Source organism: Astatotilapia calliptera, chromosome 22 (genome assembly GCF_900246225.1).
Source record: "Astatotilapia calliptera chromosome 22, fAstCal1.2, whole genome shotgun sequence".
Lineage (NCBI taxonomy): Eukaryota > Metazoa > Chordata > Actinopteri > Cichliformes > Cichlidae > Astatotilapia > Astatotilapia calliptera.
Window position 1 is genome coordinate 6,231,794 of NC_039322.1, and position 21,175 is coordinate 6,252,968.

The 21,175-nt window shown below is 44.7% G+C and overlaps 1 protein-coding gene across 22 annotated transcripts in view; it reads right to left on the reverse strand.

Moving 5' to 3' along the window:
• macf1a (microtubule actin crosslinking factor 1a) overlaps positions 1–21,175 on the reverse strand; it is a 230,272-nt gene that overhangs the window by 13,042 nt on the left and 196,055 nt on the right. For 16 of the 22 annotated variants that reach the window (XM_026156616.1, XM_026156614.1, XM_026156623.1 and 13 more), the window contains 31 exons: positions 17,829–17,990; positions 16,671–16,841; positions 15,150–15,316; positions 13,765–13,924; positions 13,012–13,338; positions 11,872–11,956; positions 11,062–11,288; positions 9,934–10,140; positions 9,617–9,844; positions 9,280–9,498; positions 8,987–9,190; positions 8,138–8,146; positions 7,072–7,297; positions 5,749–5,975; positions 5,493–5,615; positions 5,256–5,357; positions 5,018–5,119; positions 4,685–4,858; positions 4,382–4,537; positions 4,062–4,259; positions 3,661–3,789; positions 2,706–2,888; positions 2,464–2,619; positions 2,133–2,339; positions 1,840–1,959; positions 1,572–1,741; positions 1,297–1,456; positions 1,015–1,209; positions 635–907; positions 359–547; positions 99–210 (listed from right to left, as the gene is read on the reverse strand). In XM_026156616.1, coding sequence (XP_026012401.1) covers positions 99–210; positions 359–547; positions 635–907; positions 1,015–1,209; positions 1,297–1,456; positions 1,572–1,741; positions 1,840–1,959; positions 2,133–2,339; positions 2,464–2,619; positions 2,706–2,888; positions 3,661–3,789; positions 4,062–4,259; positions 4,382–4,537; positions 4,685–4,858; positions 5,018–5,119; positions 5,256–5,357; positions 5,493–5,615; positions 5,749–5,975; positions 7,072–7,297; positions 8,138–8,146; positions 8,987–9,190; positions 9,280–9,498; positions 9,617–9,844; positions 9,934–10,140; positions 11,062–11,288; positions 11,872–11,956; positions 13,012–13,338; positions 13,765–13,924; positions 15,150–15,316; positions 16,671–16,841; positions 17,829–17,990 — 5,368 coding nt within the window. The remainder of the gene's footprint in view (positions 1–98; positions 211–358; positions 548–634; positions 908–1,014; positions 1,210–1,296; positions 1,457–1,571; positions 1,742–1,839; positions 1,960–2,132; positions 2,340–2,463; positions 2,620–2,705; positions 2,889–3,660; positions 3,790–4,061; positions 4,260–4,381; positions 4,538–4,684; positions 4,859–5,017; positions 5,120–5,255; positions 5,358–5,492; positions 5,616–5,748; positions 5,976–7,071; positions 7,298–8,137; positions 8,147–8,986; positions 9,191–9,279; positions 9,499–9,616; positions 9,845–9,933; positions 10,141–11,061; positions 11,289–11,871; positions 11,957–13,011; positions 13,339–13,764; positions 13,925–15,149; positions 15,317–16,670; positions 16,842–17,828; positions 17,991–21,175) is intronic. The other 6 variants (XM_026156621.1, XM_026156612.1, XM_026156625.1 and 3 more) reach the window with 3 other exon arrangements.

A 21,175-nucleotide genomic window follows, 5' to 3' on the forward strand; every position in this document is an offset into this window, starting at 1 on the left:
GCACCTGCACCTTTCGACCACATTCACTAGCGTCAGTGTGAAACAGACGTGGGAGATGATAATATTTGTTCGCTGAGAGGTAAACACAGGAGACTTACGAGCGCCTCTCCTCTCCGCCAGGCTGCTGGGAGGCTCGGCTGGCTTTCTTTTGTAGGTTTTTGTCACTTTGTCGACATCCGGCTGCTTCCTCGTCATCTCCTCCATAAACATCTGAGTACAGCAAACAGCAACAGACAGTAACTCAAATGTGCGTCCAAACATAGTCAGTCTTAGAGTGTAATACATTAAAATACTACGTCTGCGAGTTTAGTAAAAAGACAAACAACTGATGAGTCACTGAGGCTACTGAAGGACTCACCTGATGCTCTGTGATGAGGTTTTTGAGTTGTGGGATGTCCTGAGGCAGTGGTTCAGTGTCTCTTTGGACCAGTGTGGTCTCAGCCCACTGTAGCCATGACAGGAGCTCCTCCAGCAGGTTGGCATTGTTGAGCACTTCGGTCAGAGCCGTTTCCAGCCGCTGCTCGTGCTGTTTAGCCCAAGTCAGCACCTGCAGATTGAAAACGGTTATTAATTAGTCAGAAATCTCAACAACAAAGCAATACTTGTGACAAATATTGATTTATTTCTTCGTCACCTCCTCGAAGCGTGCCCTGATGATAGTGATCCAGTGTTTGATGGTGGTGATGGAGTCGGGGTGACACACGGTCAGGATGCCCTCTCCCATGCCAGCAGCCTTGTTCACGTCAGTCCTCTTCTCCTCCACTGTGCCCATGAAGTCCCGGTGTGTGTGGAGCAGCGCCTGCAGAGTCTCCGCCTCTTCGGGGAGGACGCCGCGGAAACGAAGCGTCTGCTCCGCCTCTGAGAGCCACTCCAGGAGCAGCTGCACCGCTGTGCGAAAGTCCTCCGCCTGACAGGCACACAGAGCATTTTTTTATGGATCTGCGATTGTCTGATTACGGAAAAATGTGGAGAAAAGTTTGACAGTGAAAGCAGCTGTGCAGCCGCCTTTCTGACCTGTTTGAGCGCCTGCTGCAGGCGCGTCTGCTTGGTGACTGATAGGGCACAGACTGTGTCCCAGCGGTTGCTGAGCTCCTGAAGCTGAACTTTGACCCACGCTGTGTCATCGCGGCCGGTCTCCATCAGGTCACGGGCCGAACGCTTCAGAGCCTGAACGCTGCTGGTTCTCTTCCCCAGTTCTTTTTGGAAAGCCTATAAGTGGGAAAGTTACCAGTCATGAGTGAACATAGCACACATATTCACATAGCAGTATAGTTCTGTTTGTTCTAATATACACACCTTATGCGAGTCCATGAGGTTGGACACCAAATCCAGGTCCCCGTGGACGGGCTGGTCTTCTGCTAGCTGAGGCTCCACTCGGTACAGCCAGTCCACCAAAGCCTGAAGAGCTTCAGCAAACTGACCAGAGAACAGCAGAGCCTCCTCCAGCTTGTGTTGTCTTGATGGAGAAAAGAAGATGACGGCTATTACTCAACAGATTTTATTTTTCACAGTAATGCAAACCTGTCCGGTGAAGCCGAGCACACCAGTTTCAGTGTTCATCTTCTCGTTACCTCTCCACGCTCTTGCCGCAGACGGTGTCCCATTTGTCACGAACTTCTCCCAAAAGGTTATCCAGTTTCTGCGTGTCTGCAGGCAGCTGAGCTTTGTCCCTCATGGCCCTCCCTGACCTCACCGTGGTGTCGTAGACGGGCTGTTTTGATCCCAGTGCTTTCTGAAACTCCTGGAGAGGCGGAAAAATGATGGGAGAGAAAAGACTGTAGCAGGAAATGGAGCAGTAAAGAAGACTGAATATTTGATGATGCATTTTTCTTCTTGTACCTTGTGCTTTGTCAGCTGTACTTTGATCTTATCCGGCTCGTTGGAGATCTCCAGCTCTGAGTCCAGCCTTTTCTCGGCTTCTTCTAACCAGTCTGTCAGCTTCCTCCAGGCCTCGTGGAACTAAAGAAAACAATTTGATGAAAACTTGTTTTAATGCACTTTTTTCTGAAGTTTTAGTCAAAGTCAATATAAGAGAGAAAACCACAGCGCTGAAACAATCCTCAGACTGACACAAAAGTTTAAATAGTCTTCATGTAGCCGCAACAAACCATCTTTAAAGAGCCTGTTTCTACCTGTTTGGCTCTTTTGCGGGCCTCATCCAGGTGTCGGCCTCGGTCCAGTGACCTCTGGACCAGCTTGTCCCAGCGGGCCTGGACGCTGAGCAGCAGGTTCTTGATCAGAACCACGTCCTGCTTCAGGCTGGCAAAGCGAAGCTGAGAGCCGGCCTTCTCCAGAGCCAGGACCTGCTCTCTGTGGGTGTTCACCTCATTGACAAAGACCTGGACAGACACAAAGGGTGGAAAGAGTTACACGCAACGCAAACAGCATGTTCATGACAATATCGAGAAACAAACAGGATCTGAAAAGTAAGCGATCTAAGATAAGTATTTTTAATGTTGCTACCTTGTGCTCATCAATCTGGAAGAGGACGGTGTCTAGTATGAGGCTGGGGGGCTGGGCCATGTTCAGGGTCTGCTCAGCCTGGGTCAGCCAGTTGATGGTGTCCTGCAGAGAAGTCTGAAAACCCGTGGCCAAAGAAACGGCCTCGTCCAGTTTTGCCTGGAAAGTTTCGAGAGTTCAGAGTTAACGAAAGAGCTGCAGAACACATGAGCAAAACAAAGAGAGGTTTATTCGTAAAGATTTACCCTGCGGTCGTCCATCTTGGTGTTGAGGCTGCCCCACTTGTTCTGCAGCATGGCCAGGTTCTGCTGGGTCTGGGTGGTACCAGGTCCTGCTTCTTCTCCTCCACGAGCCAGCAGCATGGACTCTCCCTGATCCAGCAGGCGATTGTACTGCTCTCCACGTAGAGTCACCTGGGCTTGGAGCTCCTGCAGACAGCGAGAGCACAAACAGAAGATGATGAAAAGGTGAGCTTCATCGTGTCTAACAGGCCGTTATAGAACAATACAAGCTATTAAACTTTTATAGCCTCCATATGCCAAGTGTCTCTCTGTGTGAAATGAAGAGTGCGTTTGTAAGTCGATACTCTGCAGCTGCACAAATTTTGGAGTCAAAGCACTCCGGCACTGTTACAGAATCCCGTCCTAACACTGAATTAGATATGTGCAGAAGACTTTTTTGCAACATTCGTTTGTGATCTGCGATAGGAAAGCATTCCTCAGCTGCAGTAACAACAACTAATGCACACGTGCATAATGTCACACAAACCCTAAAATGCTTCCTCTACACATGAATGTTTTTAAGCAGTTAATTATTTTGTTCACAGAGGCACCAAAAATACTCCAACATGTGAGACGTAAAACACTTCAGAAACATGCAAGAGAGACTTTAAATGGTGTAAATTGGCAACGTTGATAAATTCTAACAATTCAGTCACGCGGCAGATCGAATTCAGCAAGTTTCACTTTGGTTTTTATTACCGTGACGTGGATGTTATGGCCCAATCTCAATATCTGATAGCATGATAACACGTCACATAGACATCCCAGTCTGTACTTCAATGTTTATTTATTTTTTATTCTATAAAGTATTTTTTTTCCCTTTTTCAGAGTTATAACATCAATGTGTCTAAGCACTGTGGGCTGTGACGTGTGCCTGTGTATTGTCCCTGATGATGTGAGTATGAAGGTGTAACGTTACCATGTGTTGCTGTAACTGCTCCCTGGCGGTTTCAGGGAGACCGCCTGTTGGCTTGGCGGCAGACAGCTGGCTCTCGGTCCTCCTCAGCCACTGGAGGAACTCCTCCAACTCCCCATGGAAACCTTCAGCCTACAAAGACACCAGTGAGACACCAACAAGCATAAACAAGTTGAACCTAAACTGAAAATCATGTCATGAAACAATCAAATAGACCTATTATGATGAAATTAATGACAGAGCATCACAATCAACACTTCACAACCATTCAGATGATATAAGATCTACATCTAGCTCAAAAACAATCTAAACAATCACTATGAAATATATATTTTGTTAATTACCAGTCAAGTTAAATCTAACTAAAGCAAGCACAGATCTAATTTTCTGCTTCTTTGCAGTACCTGCTGCAGGGCGGCCTCCAGCAGTTTTTGTCGCTCCTGGGTTTTGAGCAGTAGACTCCCCCAGCTCTGGTTGAGCTGATCGAGCTGATCCCTCAGGTTGCCCGCCTCATCGCCAGGAGAGGACTCCAGCAGCTCAGCGGCAGCGTTGTTCACAGTGTCCACTGTGGCATGATGGGACAGCACATCATTACGTAAAACCTGGGAAGGAAAGAGGAAGAAAGATTTGAATGCTGGGATGGAAAAATATACGCATAAGTGCTCTTCAGAAAGTTAAAACTGATTACAGAGATACACTTCCTGCAGGTAATAACAGGACATACATGGTGTTTAGCCAGCTCAATTTCGATGGCCTTGGGGTCAGAGCTGACGGGTCGCTGTGTGTCCAGAGTGGTGTGTGTGTGGGTCAGCCAGGCCTGCAGCTCAGACAAGGCATGCTGGAACTGACCCAGAGCCAGCAGGGCAGCCTCCAGTTTGTGCTGTGGTAGAAGAAAGACAGTCAAATACACGCAATTCTACAGGATACCAACAAAAAGAACAATATCAACAGCTTCCTCGGGAGAAACAGAAGAGCTGAGACGAAGAACAAATTTCAGATTTTAAATGTTAAGATGTGCTTTCAACACCTGTCGTTGGGTGATTTTATCCCCCAGGTTTTCCCACAGGTGTCGGAGTTCGGTCAGCGGCTCCTGGATCATGTCTCTGTCGGTCTGGTCTGACACTTTCTTTAACAGCAGCTCCCCCTGGTGGCTCAGCTTCTCCATGTCAATCTGCTGCTGGTAAACCTCCACCTTGTACTGCTGCTCAGGTCAGTGGAGGCGCAAGTAGAAGAGCGAGGTGCGAAATAAGACAGAGAACAGCTTGTTGTTAGGCACTGATATACATCTGACTTTAAAAAGTGTTTGTAAGATATCTAGATTTTATACACAACTAGTGAAAAATCCAACTATCATTCCAACCTTAAGCTCCTCAATCTGTTGTTTGACAGTTCCCAGGTCAGTTCCCACAGTTGACATTTCACACAGCTTGATCACTGCGTTGTCCAGATAGTCAAACATGGACTGGAAAAATTACACAGAAATTATTCCAACAGTAATCCACGGGAACGTCCTGATCGCCACAGTTAAACTGGTACAAAAACAACTGAGCTTTTTATGGTAGCACTGCTATACAGCTGTATCAAGAAAGGGCACAAACCTGCAGTGCATCCTGATACTGAACTGAGGCAGTCATGGCTTCCTCCAGTCTCTCCATCCTCTCTCTCCATGTTCGGTTCAGTCCCTCCCAAGCAGCATTCATCTGAGAGAGCGATAAAAAGAGTCACCGTTTAGTAAAACGTTTCAGAAGGAAGTGGTCACTTTTTCACAACAACGTGATCCTGGTTTAAGAATCAGATATACTTTATTAATCTCAGAGGAAATTGTGATTTCTAACCTCATCTATGGTCTTCTTGACTTCAGGCTTCTCAGTTTCTCCACAAGCGAAGATGAGGTCAGCTCCGAGGGTCCTGACAAACTCCAGCTCTTCCCTCAGGCCATCCGTCTCCGCCTTGATGGCCTAGCACATGCACAGAGGGACATCATAATGACTCGTTTAGCGTAAAAATGTGGAGGACAAAGACAAAAACAAACATTTCAGCTGTTGATGAACTCTTTCGTCTTCACGAAGCATGTTTCTGCCTCCTCCATACCTCAGCAGCCTCAATCTGTTGTTTGATGAGCGATGGGTCCACTCCGGGGTCCTCCAGGTCTTTCACGATATCTTGGGAGTCTCGGAGCGTGCTCAGTAGCGCCGCCACGTCGGCCCAGAATTTCCCAGCCAGGTCCAAGACATCATTGAGTTTCCCCTCTCGCTCTTCAGCACGCTGCCGGATCTCATCCCATAGAGAGCGCAGGCGGAGGAGGCGGGAACGGACAGCTGCATGAAAACAGGAAAAGAGGGAAGTGACATTTTAAAGAGGTTCATATAGAAACGCTGCTGGTCAGACTGGGAAACACTTCTTAGGTCACACAATGCAGTCTGGTATCAGTTTCATATGTCATATTAGTTTGGATCCTGACATCTCATGTACTGCACTGGTATGTTTGGTCTATTCACTCCCACTACCAGTGCACAGTGAGGCCTTTCATGTTGAGGAGGGCTGCAGGGCATCAAAGCAGAAAGGCCAACACAACAAAGATGTGTGTGTTCTGTCTCACAATGTGCTGAGCAGAACTTCACTGCTGGTTCTCCTCTTTTCCTTTTCTTTTTAAGATTTGCGAACTGACCTGGTGACAATTAGAGACCCACTCTCTTCAGCTAGTGAACTTACTGGACTGGAGCCCACAATAAGATTGTAATGGTTTTTACAAAGGTTACAGAAGCCTCTTTATTCTGAACCACTCCGAATTTTGATGCCCTGTACTCTTAGACAGGGAAATGTTTTGTTCCAGTCAGAGCCTGAATTTTCCATTTCCAGTAAAAGGTGTCAGAGCTGCACTGTTCAGTTTGTAGCTTGTTTATAAGCCAGTTATACGGAGGACTGACACTGCCAAATTAAAACTAAATGACTAATTCAGTATAATCATTAATATGACATTAAATCCTTAATAATGCAATTATAATTGAATTAAAATATAGGCATTTGTTGATTTCTGAAATGTCAAACTGATCATTTTTTCTGAATTAATTAAATTACATTTCAGTCTTTTTATTTATTCAATTCAAATCATATACAGATCGCTCTCTCTCTCCCTCTCTCTATAAAAAACTTTTTATTTATTCAATTCAATTCATATCATATATCTATATCTATCTATCTATAAAAAAAATTTGTGTGTGAATTGATCGTTTATTTATGATTTTGGCAGTTTTAGTCCTCCATAAACAAGATGTCATGAGATCAGTTAATCCAGCCCCTCATCGCTGGATGCAGAATATGCGACAAATACAACTTTGTGACCTGCCTGCTTCTTTTATGTCTACACATTGTGAAGCTGTCACTGACAGACAGCTTCATCCTCGAGTCACTCACCCTGAGCAGCAGGGTCGTCATGAGCCGCTCGGCCGATGAGCTCCTCGCCGCGGGCGCAGAGGGCGGAGAAGCTTGGCAGCAGTTTGTCCAGCTCTAGTCCCTGGGCTCGGTGCTCTGCCAGCTGCTCCCTGATCTTCTCCACCTCTGCAGCCACGGGGGGAGGCTGCCGAAGCCGCTGCACCGCCCCCTCCAGAGTCTCCAACAGTGGGTCCATCTTGTCGTGAAACTGAGGGCAGAAGGAGACGTGTAAGAGGACGTTTTGACGGAGGAGAGAATTTGATTGAGTTCGATAGCTGGGCGACATGTTGAAAGCGGGAAAATACTGAGATATCGCGTAGGTGGGCAGCCATCTGTGGCAGACTGCTCAAACTTTTTTTTAATTATAATTTTTATTATAATTTCATTTCAGATTTCAAGAGAAAATGTAATAAAATATCACTTCTTCACTTTCAACAAGCCAGCCAGGTTATGTAACTATGACAACGCGGGACTCAAACCTACCACACAAAAGGGAACTATAAATGTAGCAGACGTGTTACAGAAGAAAGAACTCGTGGTTCAATTCCTAAGAGGATAATCTTTCTAGAGGGAAATCAAACTGCTTGATTATGACAAAACAAATCTCATCTAACCACGAGGAGAGCGCTACATGATACAGAAGGACCTCTAGGACTTGAATCAAGCCTGGTGTAGACGCTTTATTCAAGCTTGCAATCATAAACCAAAGGGACCGATCTGATTCAATGTTTTGGTCACTCAGGGTGAGAAACAACATGATTCTTATGAATGTTTCAATCAATAAAACTGTAGCTGACACAAATCAATTCAAGTTAATTTTCCAGTGAATAAACGATTACTTTCAATACTGAACTTTAATCATTTATTTAAAAAAAAATCGATAACAGCTTTCATCCTGCAAATGTGAAATAAAAAGAAAGCCCAATGATTAGCACTTGATTTGTGAAAGTTTTATTGCTTTAGTATTGATTCATTTTTTGTTATTTGATCCAATCATGTGGCCCAAACACACCCTGAGTGTCGGTTTCATGTCAGTCAGGGGTCTTACCTCTACCAGCTGGGTGATTGCAGTGAGCAGTGACCGTGGAGAAAATGGTGGTGAGGGGCAACACGCACAGCACATCCACAATGAACAAGGGATGGAGGAAGGGATGGGGGTTGCAAGGATGAGAGGTGAACATAAGGTTAAGGATTAAAGAGGGAGAGACGAGGTGGTGTAGTTTGGAGTGAGGGATGAGAAGAAAGTGGTGGACAGTGCGGGTGGAGGGAGAGAGGGGAGCCACATGTGGATTGGTTTGAAGAGGGTGGAGAAACAATGCAATGAGTTAAATCAGAGTCATGCAAACGGTACAAACTGATACATCGAGGGCAGCAACACCCGTGATTCAGTGATGTCTCGTGAAATGAAATGCAAAGAAAAAGTTAAACGTCTGTAAAGAAGATTACTTGATAAGAAGATGAAATATGGCACAAAAAATTATGTTTTGCTATGAACGTATGATGAAACACAGTTACATGAGGCCACTTTGGCTAAACAACAAAAAAAATTCAAAATCTGAAAACGACTAAAATAAAATGTAGCTTTAACTGCACGTGTAAGTAAATGTAAATGTATCTCCATCAAATCGTGTATCATCTAGTGTAGAGCAGGCATTAGACACAAAAACACACTTGCATACATCTCATGCTGTTATCATGTCAGACGTACTCATTTAGTTGTGGGCTGCAGACACTGCATTAAAGCTCTAAACAGACCTGGGCTCAAAAGCACTTCTTTTATCTGTGCTGACGGCCACACTGGTGTAGCTACACAAATTTGGCACAGTTTACTAAAATTATTAGACCCAGGTCTGCAGCTGAGGCAAAAATGTCCAAACATTTAGTTTATCCTCCATACCTGTGCAGACTGGGACACCGCCTCATCTAGTACTGTAGCACGACCTTTGACCTCCTCTTTGATGGCCTGGTACCGTTTCTCGGCATCTGCGTAGCGCTGCGTCACACTCGCACCCTCCTGCAGGCTGAGCTCGGCCAGCTGAGGTCCGATTTTCAGCAGCTTGTCGATGTGTGGCTTGTGTTCTGCTATGGACTCCCTGAGCAGCTGGAGAGGAAATTAAAAACACGGATAGTGAGCATTTATTTTAATCAGAAAAGCACAACCAGGTTATGATATTCAAGGTCTTCGCTTACTCTCATCTGGTCCTGCTGCAGCCGGAGAGCATCTGTGTCAATAGCTGGTGGTGGAAGCTGGGCGATGAGGGTCTCAGTTTCACCCAGCCACGGCTCCAGTTCCTCGCAGGTTTCCCAGAACCGAGCCACAAGAACCTGGGCCTGCTCCAGAGCTGAGAACCGCTCGCTGTGGCTCTGACTCACTGCATCATAACGAGCGCTCAAAGAGCCCGTCTTGAGCTGAGGAAGAGGATGACGATTCAGATATAAGAGATTATTTCTGTTGCACTTCTTGAAGGTTCTCACTTTCCTTCCCGTTCACTCAATACGCCCAGAACTGTGTCTGTGAGCATCTTACCATGAGTGCATCCTTCTGAGCATCACTGCATGCTTCTAAGATGTCGTCTCTGGTGCTGAGGAGCTGATCTACTGTGTCTTTGTGTCGGATGATGTCAATGTTGAACGCCCTCTGCACTTGCAGTTGGGCCACGGTCACGTCAGGCTCCAGACTCAGCGGCCCCAGAGATGCCAGTTTGCGCTCCGTCTCCCCAACCCAGGCCAGCTCTGCATCCACAGCCTCTTCATACTGAAGGGAGGAGTTAGCGTTCAGCCATTTTAACCAATCAAAGTAAAAAATAGAATGAAAATTTAGACTTATTAAACTACTTGCAGTACCTGCTGCGACCTCTGGATGGCAGCTTGTACCAGTTGAACCCGCTGAGTGATGGTTTCATCAGACTGTCGGTAGCGCTGGTTGGCGTCTGCGACGAGGCGGTCCAGGCCTTCCCGGGCTCGCCAAGGCACTAAATCCAGCAGAGCGCTGCCCACCTCGTTCACTGTATCCAACACCAGACGCTTCTCTGCTGACACTTTCTTCAACTCCTGCAACAGTGAAACTTTTAGTTTTATAGAGCACAATCTGCGAAAAAGCAGAAATATTTCCTATTTCAATTCTTTAATATGACCACATGCATCAACGTAAAGCTGAAATAAACTTGTCTAAATGGCATCGAGTGTATCATCTGTTTTTTTCTGCTGCTTGAGTCAAAATGAGAACACCGAAAATGTCACCGAAGAGTGAAAAAACTGGAACAAATTAAATGGCAATAATCCTTTCAATAGCTTTTACAAACTGTTATGGAGCTCCCAGAAATCAATGTTTCTATGGTAACTCAGCTGTGGGTAGGTTGAGATTGGAAAGGCTGAAAATGTCATTATAGACGGGAGTTAAATGAGCTTTTCAGACATTTTGTACAATTTCTTTATTATGAAAATGTTAAAAAATGATCTTTAAAAGCTGTAAAATGTGGTTGACTGAGCAGCGCACTGGTTACTAAAAAGCGCAAAAGCTGATCGTGTAGTAAAAAAAGATGATGATGCTTCATCGTAGCCTGTTTTAAAGCAGATTCTGGAGAAACTGAAAATCAGTGTGCACATAAGAATGCCTGCAACTGATGCATGCAGTGTTACAGCGATACTCCAAACACAAATTTTTGACCCACTCGCTTATTGGCAGAGGAACAAATACACGAGGAACCTGTGATTCTCGTGTGAAAAACTGGAGCACAAACATTAGATCATCGTGTCTAAATATTTAACTTAAGAAATCCAGTTAAGCTGCCTTTAATCCCTTCTGCGGTCTTCATGTTTGCACACGATTATTTTTGTGTTATTTTGGCTAAATGGAAACAGTTTACAACATCCATAAAAACACAATTAACAAAAAAGAAAAATGCTGCCGTTTAAATCTGAAAGTCTGTTTTTAAAAGAATAAGAATCGTAACTACACCCGACTCCTCCCACCTTTTGTCTCTCCTGGTAGGCAGGTGAGGCGTCGGGCTCAACAGTGTTAAGCTCCGTCTCCACACCGTCCAGCCACTGGTTGAGGTCGTCGTGGGCGCTGGCGAATCGCGTGGACAGCTGCAGGGCCTGCTCCAGGGTACGGAGGGCTTTACTGCTGCCGGCTGTCATCTCGGCGTAGCGAGACTTGATGCCGTCGAGCTTCTCCTGGATCAGGAGGACCTCCTCACCTGCAGGACGACGCAGAGGTCAGGTAACTGGGTTCAACCAGGATACGTCAACAAACCATGTGCAGAGTGTATAAAAATATGATCTCCTTCATTCCAGCCAAGCATATTATCTCTGCAGAATCTTTAGTGAGGCACACAAACTTGTTCAATCTAAAAAAAAAATATCGATATATTCTGTAAAATCTCACAGGATCCTCAGTTTGACAGCTTGGCGCTCCTTTTATGGCCACAACATTTGTCTAACGGCCTAAATATGACAATAAAAACACAAAATGCAGTCATGGGTAGACCAACAATCAACTCACTAAAGGGGAAACAGTCAGCATGGCTAATATCAAGATATACCAAGATAAACAAAAACCAGATGTTACAGTCTGGTTCACTGCTGATCAAAAAATATGTGGTTTGGATGCGAGTCTCTCCCCAAGCCTGGACTTTCTGCATCCGTAAAAAACACTGATTTAAGAGTTTCTTTATCCTTTGGCAGATTTAATGCACAACCCGACACCAGACCAACACTTTTAAGTACAAGCCGAAAAAGGAAGAAACTCCTGAGAAGATTCACAAAGACGTGAGCGATCACCTGTGGTCTGTTTGAGTAGAGCTTGTCCATTCTTGATGGCCTGGTCCACGGTTTTCTTCCTGCTCAAGATCTCTTCATTCAGAGCCTGAGGGAATAAAAGGAGTGAAAATGAACACGAACTGTTTTATTTTTGCAGCCAAAGACTTACTGGAAAAATGTAAGAAATAAAACAGCATCCAAGTTTTATTATACTCACTGAAACTCTGTTTATAATGTTTATTACACTTGATTTAAATGGGTTTAGCTCTGTTTCAGGCTTCTCGGTCCTTAAAGGAGACCTATTATGGTTAGGATCTGTCATATATGTACTGTTACAGTGATGGACGCTCATATTATAAATGACCTAAGAGGTCAATGTAGTCCTTCAAACTCTAAACCAGGGGTGTCAAACATAAGGCCCAGGGGCCAGAATCGGCTCAAAAACTGGAAAACATGAAGTAGTTAATCAATTTTAAACTTTTAACTTTATTTGCATAGGTTTTGCAGCTTTTCCTCATTGACACAACACCAAAGTAGGTAAATAATGGATAAACATGAAATGAAATGAAAATAATTAAATGTTTAATTAAACGTTTTGACACTGATAGAAGGGCAGCTGCACTGGTCTGACCCACTTAAGCTCTAAACGCTCCATTTCAGACAGTCACAGAGTGAGACTGTCCTTAACATCGTCACATGTGAACACTACTATTCACCCGACCCGCCTGCTTGAAACCTTTTGTTTGTGAGGGGCAGCGAGTAAGATGAAATGTGGCTTAAAGGGAGAGGAGTGGATATGAGGTCTTTTATAGCGGATGAACTGAGGGGCTACACCAGGGCTCAGTACGGGATAAATAAAGATTATTTTAAACTGTCAATTACACAAAGCTACTCTGGCAGAGTCCAATAATAAACATGTGGAGCTGGAAGCATAAACACAATAGGTCCACTTTAAATATTCATATTTTTTTATAGTATAAATTGTTGTGATTTTGGAAAATGTGTAACTGAAAGTGTTTAACGCCCATGACACAAACTGTTATCTTACTGAAGGGATCTTATATTTGTGCAGCTCTCTCAGAGACAGAGTTACTAAGTTCTTGAGTTTTGAGGAGATGAAGCGCTTCTAGTGACACTCAGCGTGTGTTCATCAAGTCGTACCAGAGTGTGTTTGTGCTGCTCGGCCAGCACCTGGGGCCGATAGCTCTGTACAGAGACCTGAGCCAGTCTCTGAGCCACCTCCGCCAGCCAGTTCAGCACCTCTACCTCGTCCTCCCCAAACAGCTGAGCGTTGGCCAGTGCCTGCTCCAGCAGGCCCGCCCGCCTGGAGCACCAATCAGCAAGCTCTGAGTGACCAGACCTCACCGATCCCACACGTTCGCTTAACCAATCGCGATCAGCCGCGCAGCTGAGCGGGCTCAGCGATTGGCTCAGCGACTCGAGGTGGTCAACCTCGGCTTCCCGGGAAGACACGTCATCTTGGAGCGCCTGGGAAGTGAAGGTGTGCGTGTGTGTGTGTGTGTGTGTGTGCGAGAGAGAGAGTGTTTTTGAAGTGAAGGGAGGTGAACAAAGAAAAGAAAAACACAAAGAACATGGATAAAAACTTAAAATATGAGCATGCAGATGATAAAATCATAACCGACAAACATCAATGGATGACTGAATGACTTAAAGAGAAAAAACTTGACACCACTGAAATAAAAACCAATAAAAGGAAACTCGTAGGAGGTCATGTTTTGATTGTAAATTAGTGCTTTGTGGTTCTAGGATGATTTTCATCAATGAAGATCGCCGACTCTGCTCGTCCGGATGGATGCGTCGTCTTTTCCCTCGACACACGGGGAATGAAAATCTATAAAATCTAAATGCAAGTCAGCGTCTTACCCTAATCGGGTCTCTGAGGGCAAACGGTACCTTGTGTTTGACGATCTGCTGGGTGATCTTTGCCGTCTGGGTTCCCATAGGCTCAGCAGAGCTTAGGCGTCTCTCCGTGGTGCTCAGCCATTCCCCGAGTGGCTCGAGGGCTTCGTGGAACTGAAGAGCCAAAACCTGCAGCTCCTCCAACTGCCTTTGTCTGAGAGACGAGAGGGGAGGAGGTGAGAAAACTCCATGATGAAGAGGAGGAGGAGCGGCAGGAGGAGAGGGGTCTCTTTATTGCTTTCACAGTTTGTTTTTTGTGTCACTGACAGATTGGGTCTTGGATGTTTGTCATAAAGTGGTTATATCTTTGTTTATTAAATGTTTCTCATAAATAATTCAGCTTAAAAGTATTTCATGAAAAGATAAAACAGATTACTGTAGCTTGACTGAGGCAGAGGGAGGATTTGCAAAGTGGTAAGAAAACACGACTTTTGTGCGCAGATAAGTGAGAGTCATTGCCAAGAAAAGCTTATCGCGTGTTTGTACAGAAAGCAACACTGTGTGTGTGTGTGTGTGTGTGTGTGTGTGTGTGTGTGTGTGTGTGTGTGTGTGTGTGTGTGTGTGTGTTCAGGAAAGACGCTGTAATAAACTCCAGAGACATGTCAGAGATTCTTCTATCATCTGCTACAGCTTGCAGCCGGGCATGAATGTGTAGTAACATTATACATTATGACTCCTCTACTTTTCACGAGCAGACACATCAGAGGTATCAAACCTCTTAGCTGTGCTTTGTGTGTTGTGTATTTATGTGTATCATTTCCCTGGTGAACAAAAGAACCTCTAAAATTACACCACAGGAACCAAAAGTTATGATTCCAACATTTCTTCAGGGACAGAGGCGTTCGATGGAGCCACACAGAGATAACATTATGTTGAGGTAGACTTAAGTCACAACGTTACACGCAGCAAGGAACATCTTAACTCATAAATCATCTCTGCTGCGTTTTTCTTTAAAAAAGGATAAAGATTTAGACTTTAGCACTGACGACGCTGAAGGGGACTAAAAACAGAAAACACCATCAGAGCTTGGACCTGGGTTCTTCTCACAGAACCTGGTACAGTAGCTCTCAGGTATTTTGTAGGTGCAAAGCAAAGCAGACCCACATCTGCATGTTTTTATGTGGACTAATCAGAGCACTGTGTTGAAGATATGTGGACAACTCTTGAAAACGAGTATTAAACTATTGAAAACTGCTGCCAGTGTTTGTGCTTCTTGCATACTTTTCTGTTCAGCAAATCAGCGCTGGATTTAAGCGTATCGTCACCCAAATCAGGATACGCAGATCTGGCTTTTCAGAAGACCGCATGAGAGCGTCTTTCTGTCACCAGCAAAGACTGTAAATCCCACTTTGGGCCACCTTAGCTGTGAGGGGCTTTACCTGCCGCTGGCCTTGTCCAGCAGGTCAGACCATCTCTCTGCTAGACTCTGCAGCTGGGTCTGGATCTTCTCTCGGTCCTGAGAGTCTGCTGTGGCTGCAATCCTCTCTCCTTCAGCCTGGATCATGTCCACTGTCGGTCTGCGGTCATCTAACAATCTCTGGAGGAGCTGAAGGACAGGAACACACACTTAGCGAAGTTTGGAGTATGAACGAAATAACAGACCGCATTTCAACAGCAGTGGAGTCTGGAAATGGATCATAAAGTTAAGTAACACCTGATTAAAACAAAAACTGAACACAATAATGAAGTTGGCTTTAAAGCTTACGCATTAGAAGTCATCTGTTTATCTGCTCAATAACACTACCTAATTAAATTTGATAGTAATTACATTTCTGTCAACACGCTCTCATTTTCAAATCAGAACGTGAAAGCTAATCCGTCCATGTTTGTCAAAGGGCGGCGTGACTAAAATCAGAAAATATGCCTCAACAAAGCATGCAAGTCTGTGCTAATGTGTCTGAGGCGTGAAAGGAGTGAAGGGAATCAGAGAAAGTCTCCTTTTTTAATAAAATCAATTTGTCTGATAGTGCAGGTTGGCCGATATCTTTTCCATCTAAACTGTTAAACATTAACAAAGGCTGTTGTCACCTTTGATCGGACTGTTTGCACATTAAGAAACGACGTCTCTCATTGTTAATTCCTTCCTGCTTAGATATCAGCCCCACTCTCCCTGCTTTGAACCTCTGCTGACAGCTCGGCTTCAGAACGCACCCCCCCTGCAGGTGACGTGACTCTCCGTCACGGAGGTAAACACATGTGATTGATCGCTGGCTGAGACTACGGCCCCATATGTGCACAAACACAGGAAATGTATGTAGGATAAACAAGGGAAGGAGTCTGACTGTGTCTCTGAAAACAATACAACTCCACCATGTGTGCACATATGTGTGTGTGTGTGTTTTTATGCCAGTCTCGCTGGCAGACGGTCAGCTGGGGCCGTTTGGATGCCAGTCAGACGGACCATTGACCGAGTGTACATGTGTTTGTGTGCATGCGCTCGTCATTCAAATAACTTTTTGAGGTTGTTTGAGGATGAAGGACACTGAGGACATCTGAATAGCATAAATAATGCTGCTTTAAATCTGTGAAATTTAAAATCAGAGCAGACGCGGAATGAAAGCCTCACTTATGACCTAAAGCAGGGGTGCCCAATCCCGGTCCTCGAGAGCTACCGTCCTGCAGCTTTTAGATGCATCCCTACTCCAACACAGCTGAATCAAATGGTTTGATCTCTACAGCATGCCATCATGTTTGGCAAAGGCCTGATAACAAGCCATTCATTTGATTCAGGTGTGTGGGAACAAGGATGCATCTAAAAGCTGCAGGACGGTAGCTCTTGAGGACCGGGATTGGGCACCCCTGACCTAAAGCAACTCACTGATGCTGCTGAGTGTTGTGCTGCTTTACTTTACACTGAAACTGTTCTTCATATTTTCCCTCCTCTCTCATCCCTCTCGTACCTTTTGCTCTTGGATCTGGGCCTTGACCACGCGGTACTCGGCCGATGGAGGCTTCTGATTCGCTACCAGCTCCTCTGTGTCGCTCAGCCAGCTGAGCAACGGCTCCAGAGCATCCTGGAATTTCCCACAATGCAGCAGGGCCTCCTGCAGCTGGGCGATCCGCTCTGCCACCTGAGGACAGCAGAGATGATTGTGAATAGGGAAACAAAAGTGATTCGTAGGTTTAATAGAGTCAAGAGGTTATATCTTGGGATAAAGAAAGAGCCAATAAGCTCCAAAGGAAGTCAATCCCTAAAGACTTTCATGTACTTATGCAGAATTAAAGAGAAGAAATAGTCATGTTAACAGCTTGGCACTTAACTAACAGATTTAAAGAATAGTGAGGCTTATGACGAGTTTACTTAATACAGACTCGTCCACTTGTCAGGTGGATTCTGAGTAAACTGCTAGTTGGTACCCTTCAACTCAGATATCTGGAGCCATGAACTGGACTGCATGTTTGTTTCTTGGTGCCTTTTGGAGCATTTTGAATCAAATTCACTCTAAAAACAGTTTTCACTGCTGTGTGGTTATTTATAGAAACACACAGTGCATGAAGTGAGAAATTCTTTTAACATCTTTGTCACCAGTTTGCACAGAATGTGGAGGCAGCTTTCTAACAAAGCTTCATTCACTTCACCCTCTCGGCAAACTATGATAACACCTGGCTCCAAAAACCCCCAAACAGCCCTGCTGAAAATGCTAAACTTAAGAAATCAAAAGAAAATCTGTGACTGTCTACATCCACCTTTTACATATACGGGTAAATATATATAGAGAAGTATAACAACAAGCTGCCACTGCAGCTACAGTAAAAGGCTGAACTCAAAATGTGATTTAAAAAAAAAAGGACAACGTTATAACTCTTAATTTTCTTAGTCTTTGATGTGATGCAGAAGACAGTGAAAATTAAACATCTTTGCTGAGATAATGAAAAGCACACAGGAGTCAAGACCAGTACAGATGCACCAGTGAGCTTTAAGTATTTGGTTTTACCTTTAAACCATCTCCAAGGCTGAGTGCTTACAGTGCTTACGCTGCTGATTTTGGCCTATTATCTGTTTTCCCTGCCTGATCCTGATGGTTTTGACCATCACTGGATCTTTTCTAGAGCCGTACCCGCTTGTTGAGTGAGTTCCATTGGAGGTTGGTGGTCTCCAGGTCGTGCTCCAGCGCCTGGGTGTCGGTGTGTTTGGCGGCGCTCTGGATGAGACCCTGACCCACTGCGTTGACGTGCTGCAGCTTTGGCTGAATGCTGTCTACCTGCTCTCTCTCCACAGCCTGAGAGGAGAAGGAAGAGAAAGAAAGGGGTTTGTCACCGACTGTTTGACTGACTTACTCCATCCATGAATTATTAAAAAAGAAAATAAAAAATGCAGAAGGAAAGAAAGAGTTTCAACTGTTTATTTAAACACACAGTTCAGCAGCAGTCTGCAGCCAAAAATACACCACATACTCAATCTGCACGACAACAATTGGAAGTGAACCGTCCAACTTTATGTGCCTACATATAGAAGTGGATATACTGGATAGAGAGGAGTGGGAGACAGGAAGGGAACTGGAAAAACGAGGGTGGAGGGAGGAGGAGAAAAAAAGGAGGGGTGAGGGGGGGATTACGAGGATTAGAGGTTTAGACGAGTAACAGGATGGCTGGAAAAGGCTGAGTTGACAACACACACACACAAACCGTACCGTATGGGTGCACACAGCCCTCACTCGCTCACACCCCCAAATCCACACACAAACAGGCAGGCAGACCTACACCAACACACGTTTATAAAACATACACACACAACTTTGCCTGTCTGGCCACATTAATCACGCATGCACGTCACAGTGGAGGGCTGGAGCCATCTTGTGATGACAATAGAAGCAGCCATCCGACGCTAAAGACAACCAGACTTGACTTCCCAGGCCGAAAAAGCCTGAGCGATAGCCAATAAGTCAGTCTCCCTCTCTCAGAGTAAAACTGTGTCACGGCTGTAAGCAAACACATTCTGCAGCGGTGACGGGTCCCGTTTGGCTCACCGATGGAAAACTGCAAAGCTCTCCAGCAGCTAAGGTGTCAGTAGTAAACTGAGCGGTATTAATCTGCAAGTTATTTATCTCGAACTTGGGAAAAATAAAATATATTAGATTTTTGAAACCGTATATTGACAATCTAATATTATTACTCGTCCCGTGGTAACTGTGATGGGCGTTTTTCATATCCTACATTTCTTTCAAAGGCCCCACAAAAACATCACATGACAAACCTGTGTGACTTGACTATAATTTCCACATTTCAGAATCTGGAGTTCTTCCCAGACCTATAAATTCTTGTTCCTGTTTGGTTTATTAATGCTGTTTTTCTAGAGGGGTAAACAGTTTTCGCTGCAGCCTTACTGTGAAGAAAAATAGCCCCAAACCACGACCTAATGCAATAAAATGTCAGGACAAAAAGAATGACATTCTGCTAAATTCCAGTAAACCATCCTGTTATATCCAACAATTTGCCAAATCCGCAAGACAAGGTCGAAAATTTCACAGTATTCCACCAACTTTCTGACCAGTGGGAACGCTGCAAACCACCACAAAGGAAATCTTCTTGGCTGCCTCTGGGATGAAATCCCATCAAATGGGAATCCATGACAGTAATGCCGGGCTGAGGGGCGGGGAGGAGGGGGCTGTCGTGAAAACATTTGAGAAGTCCTGACATTTAGAATCGGTCCAAAAAGGGAGAATTAGGTCTGGTGGTGGTGGTTTGTGATGCTACTGCAGCCAAACCCCAATGGCCACACAAAGAGACACACACACACAATAACCAGATGTGCACATCCAGGCCACACATACACAAGACTGTGGTAAATCCAATGCCTGAGGGAAAATAGCTGGTGTTAAACACTGAGGAGAGGGGGGCTCACTTAAAGCGAGTGAGAGGAGAAAATGGGAAAATAAAGGTTTGGGTTTCAGGGAAATGCCACCACAGATTGGGAGCATTCACAGCTGAAAGTGTTACCAAAGTAATAATGTAATACTGTGTTAGATAAATGGGTCATTATTTTCACTATGAAATGTTAGATATGTTGTGTTTTTGTAAAATTGTAAGATGCAAAACAATCCTGCATTCATCGATTTAAAGTCAGGTGACAGTGAACAGGTGAAAGGTCAGAAAACTGAACTTTCCACAGATTTCTATTCAAAGTTTTTCTATTAGATTCACTAAGAATAATCAAAGGTTATCTTCAGATATCCGCATTCTGCTAAGTAATGTTTTTTTAACGTGATAAAATGTGGAACTAAAGAGTGAATTTTCTTCAGGCTTTTAAATTTATGATGAAAAATAAATCTCGAGAAGAAGAATTACCATTCAGGACATGATTTGTTGAAGTCTAAAGCTTTGAAATCCTTACACCCGGATTTATGATGTGCTGGAGACATTTACAGACTCGCTGTTGTAGCTGGACTGGAAGTTGTTGAGCTGCAGTTGGTCATAATCAAAGGCTTTACAGGTTTCTGCTCATCTGGTTTATATATGGCATCAAACTACAAGTCGTCCATGCCAGCACGCACGTGTGCGTTTGTGCGTGTACTTCCATATCTGTGTGTTTATAGGATTCTTTTTTGTGCAGAAGTGCTAATCAGTGTGTGTAATTATGTGTGTGTGTACACGAAATGACTAAGTGTTCTACAGGTATTAGTCGCTGTGCATGATTAAATATGAATGAGCCGTTTTTGTGTGTGTGTATTCCCGTCCAGTTTGGACACAGCTGTGTTGCGGCGATGGGCGTCATAGCTGCTTGGAACAGGAAGTCTGTCGGCCAGAACAACAATGACTTTAACCATGACCTGCTCCACCCTTCGCCTTATCCTGACGTGTGTGTGTTTGAGATAGAGGAGAGCAGAAAAGGAAAAAACAGGGAAAGTCCGCCCATTCATCACCTACACACACGCACGCATGCACAGAGATGTATATAAAAACGTTATAGGTTGTGTGCGCTTGCATTTCTGTCTGCTCTCCCTCCTTTTTCTTTCTTTTCTTTCTGCCTCTACTTCAGCCGCCCTGCTCGCTCTCTTTCTCGCCAGCTCTGAGTAGCTGAATCTACTAAACCAGAGCTCTGGAAAATGTCCCACATACTTGTCATTCTTCTCTACCTCAGCCAGCAATGCAGCAAAAAAAATAAGAATTAAAAATGCACCCAAACTCTCCGACTGATCTTACTTAGCTTTACTGCCATACTCAACCTTTCTCCTCACGTCATGTCATCATTCATCTTTCTACCTCCTCTCATCTTCCTCTCGTTCTCCCCGCCATAGCCGCCTCCTCCTCCCGTCTCCCATACTTCCCCTTCTTCCTACTCAAACTCTCCATCTGGACTGCAAACCCACACTGGCTTTCTCACTTCAGCCGCAGTTCAGCATGGACAGGCGATACAAAACACTGGGATGAAGGCGGATCTGAGTAAAGCTGGAGAAGGTTGTGAGGT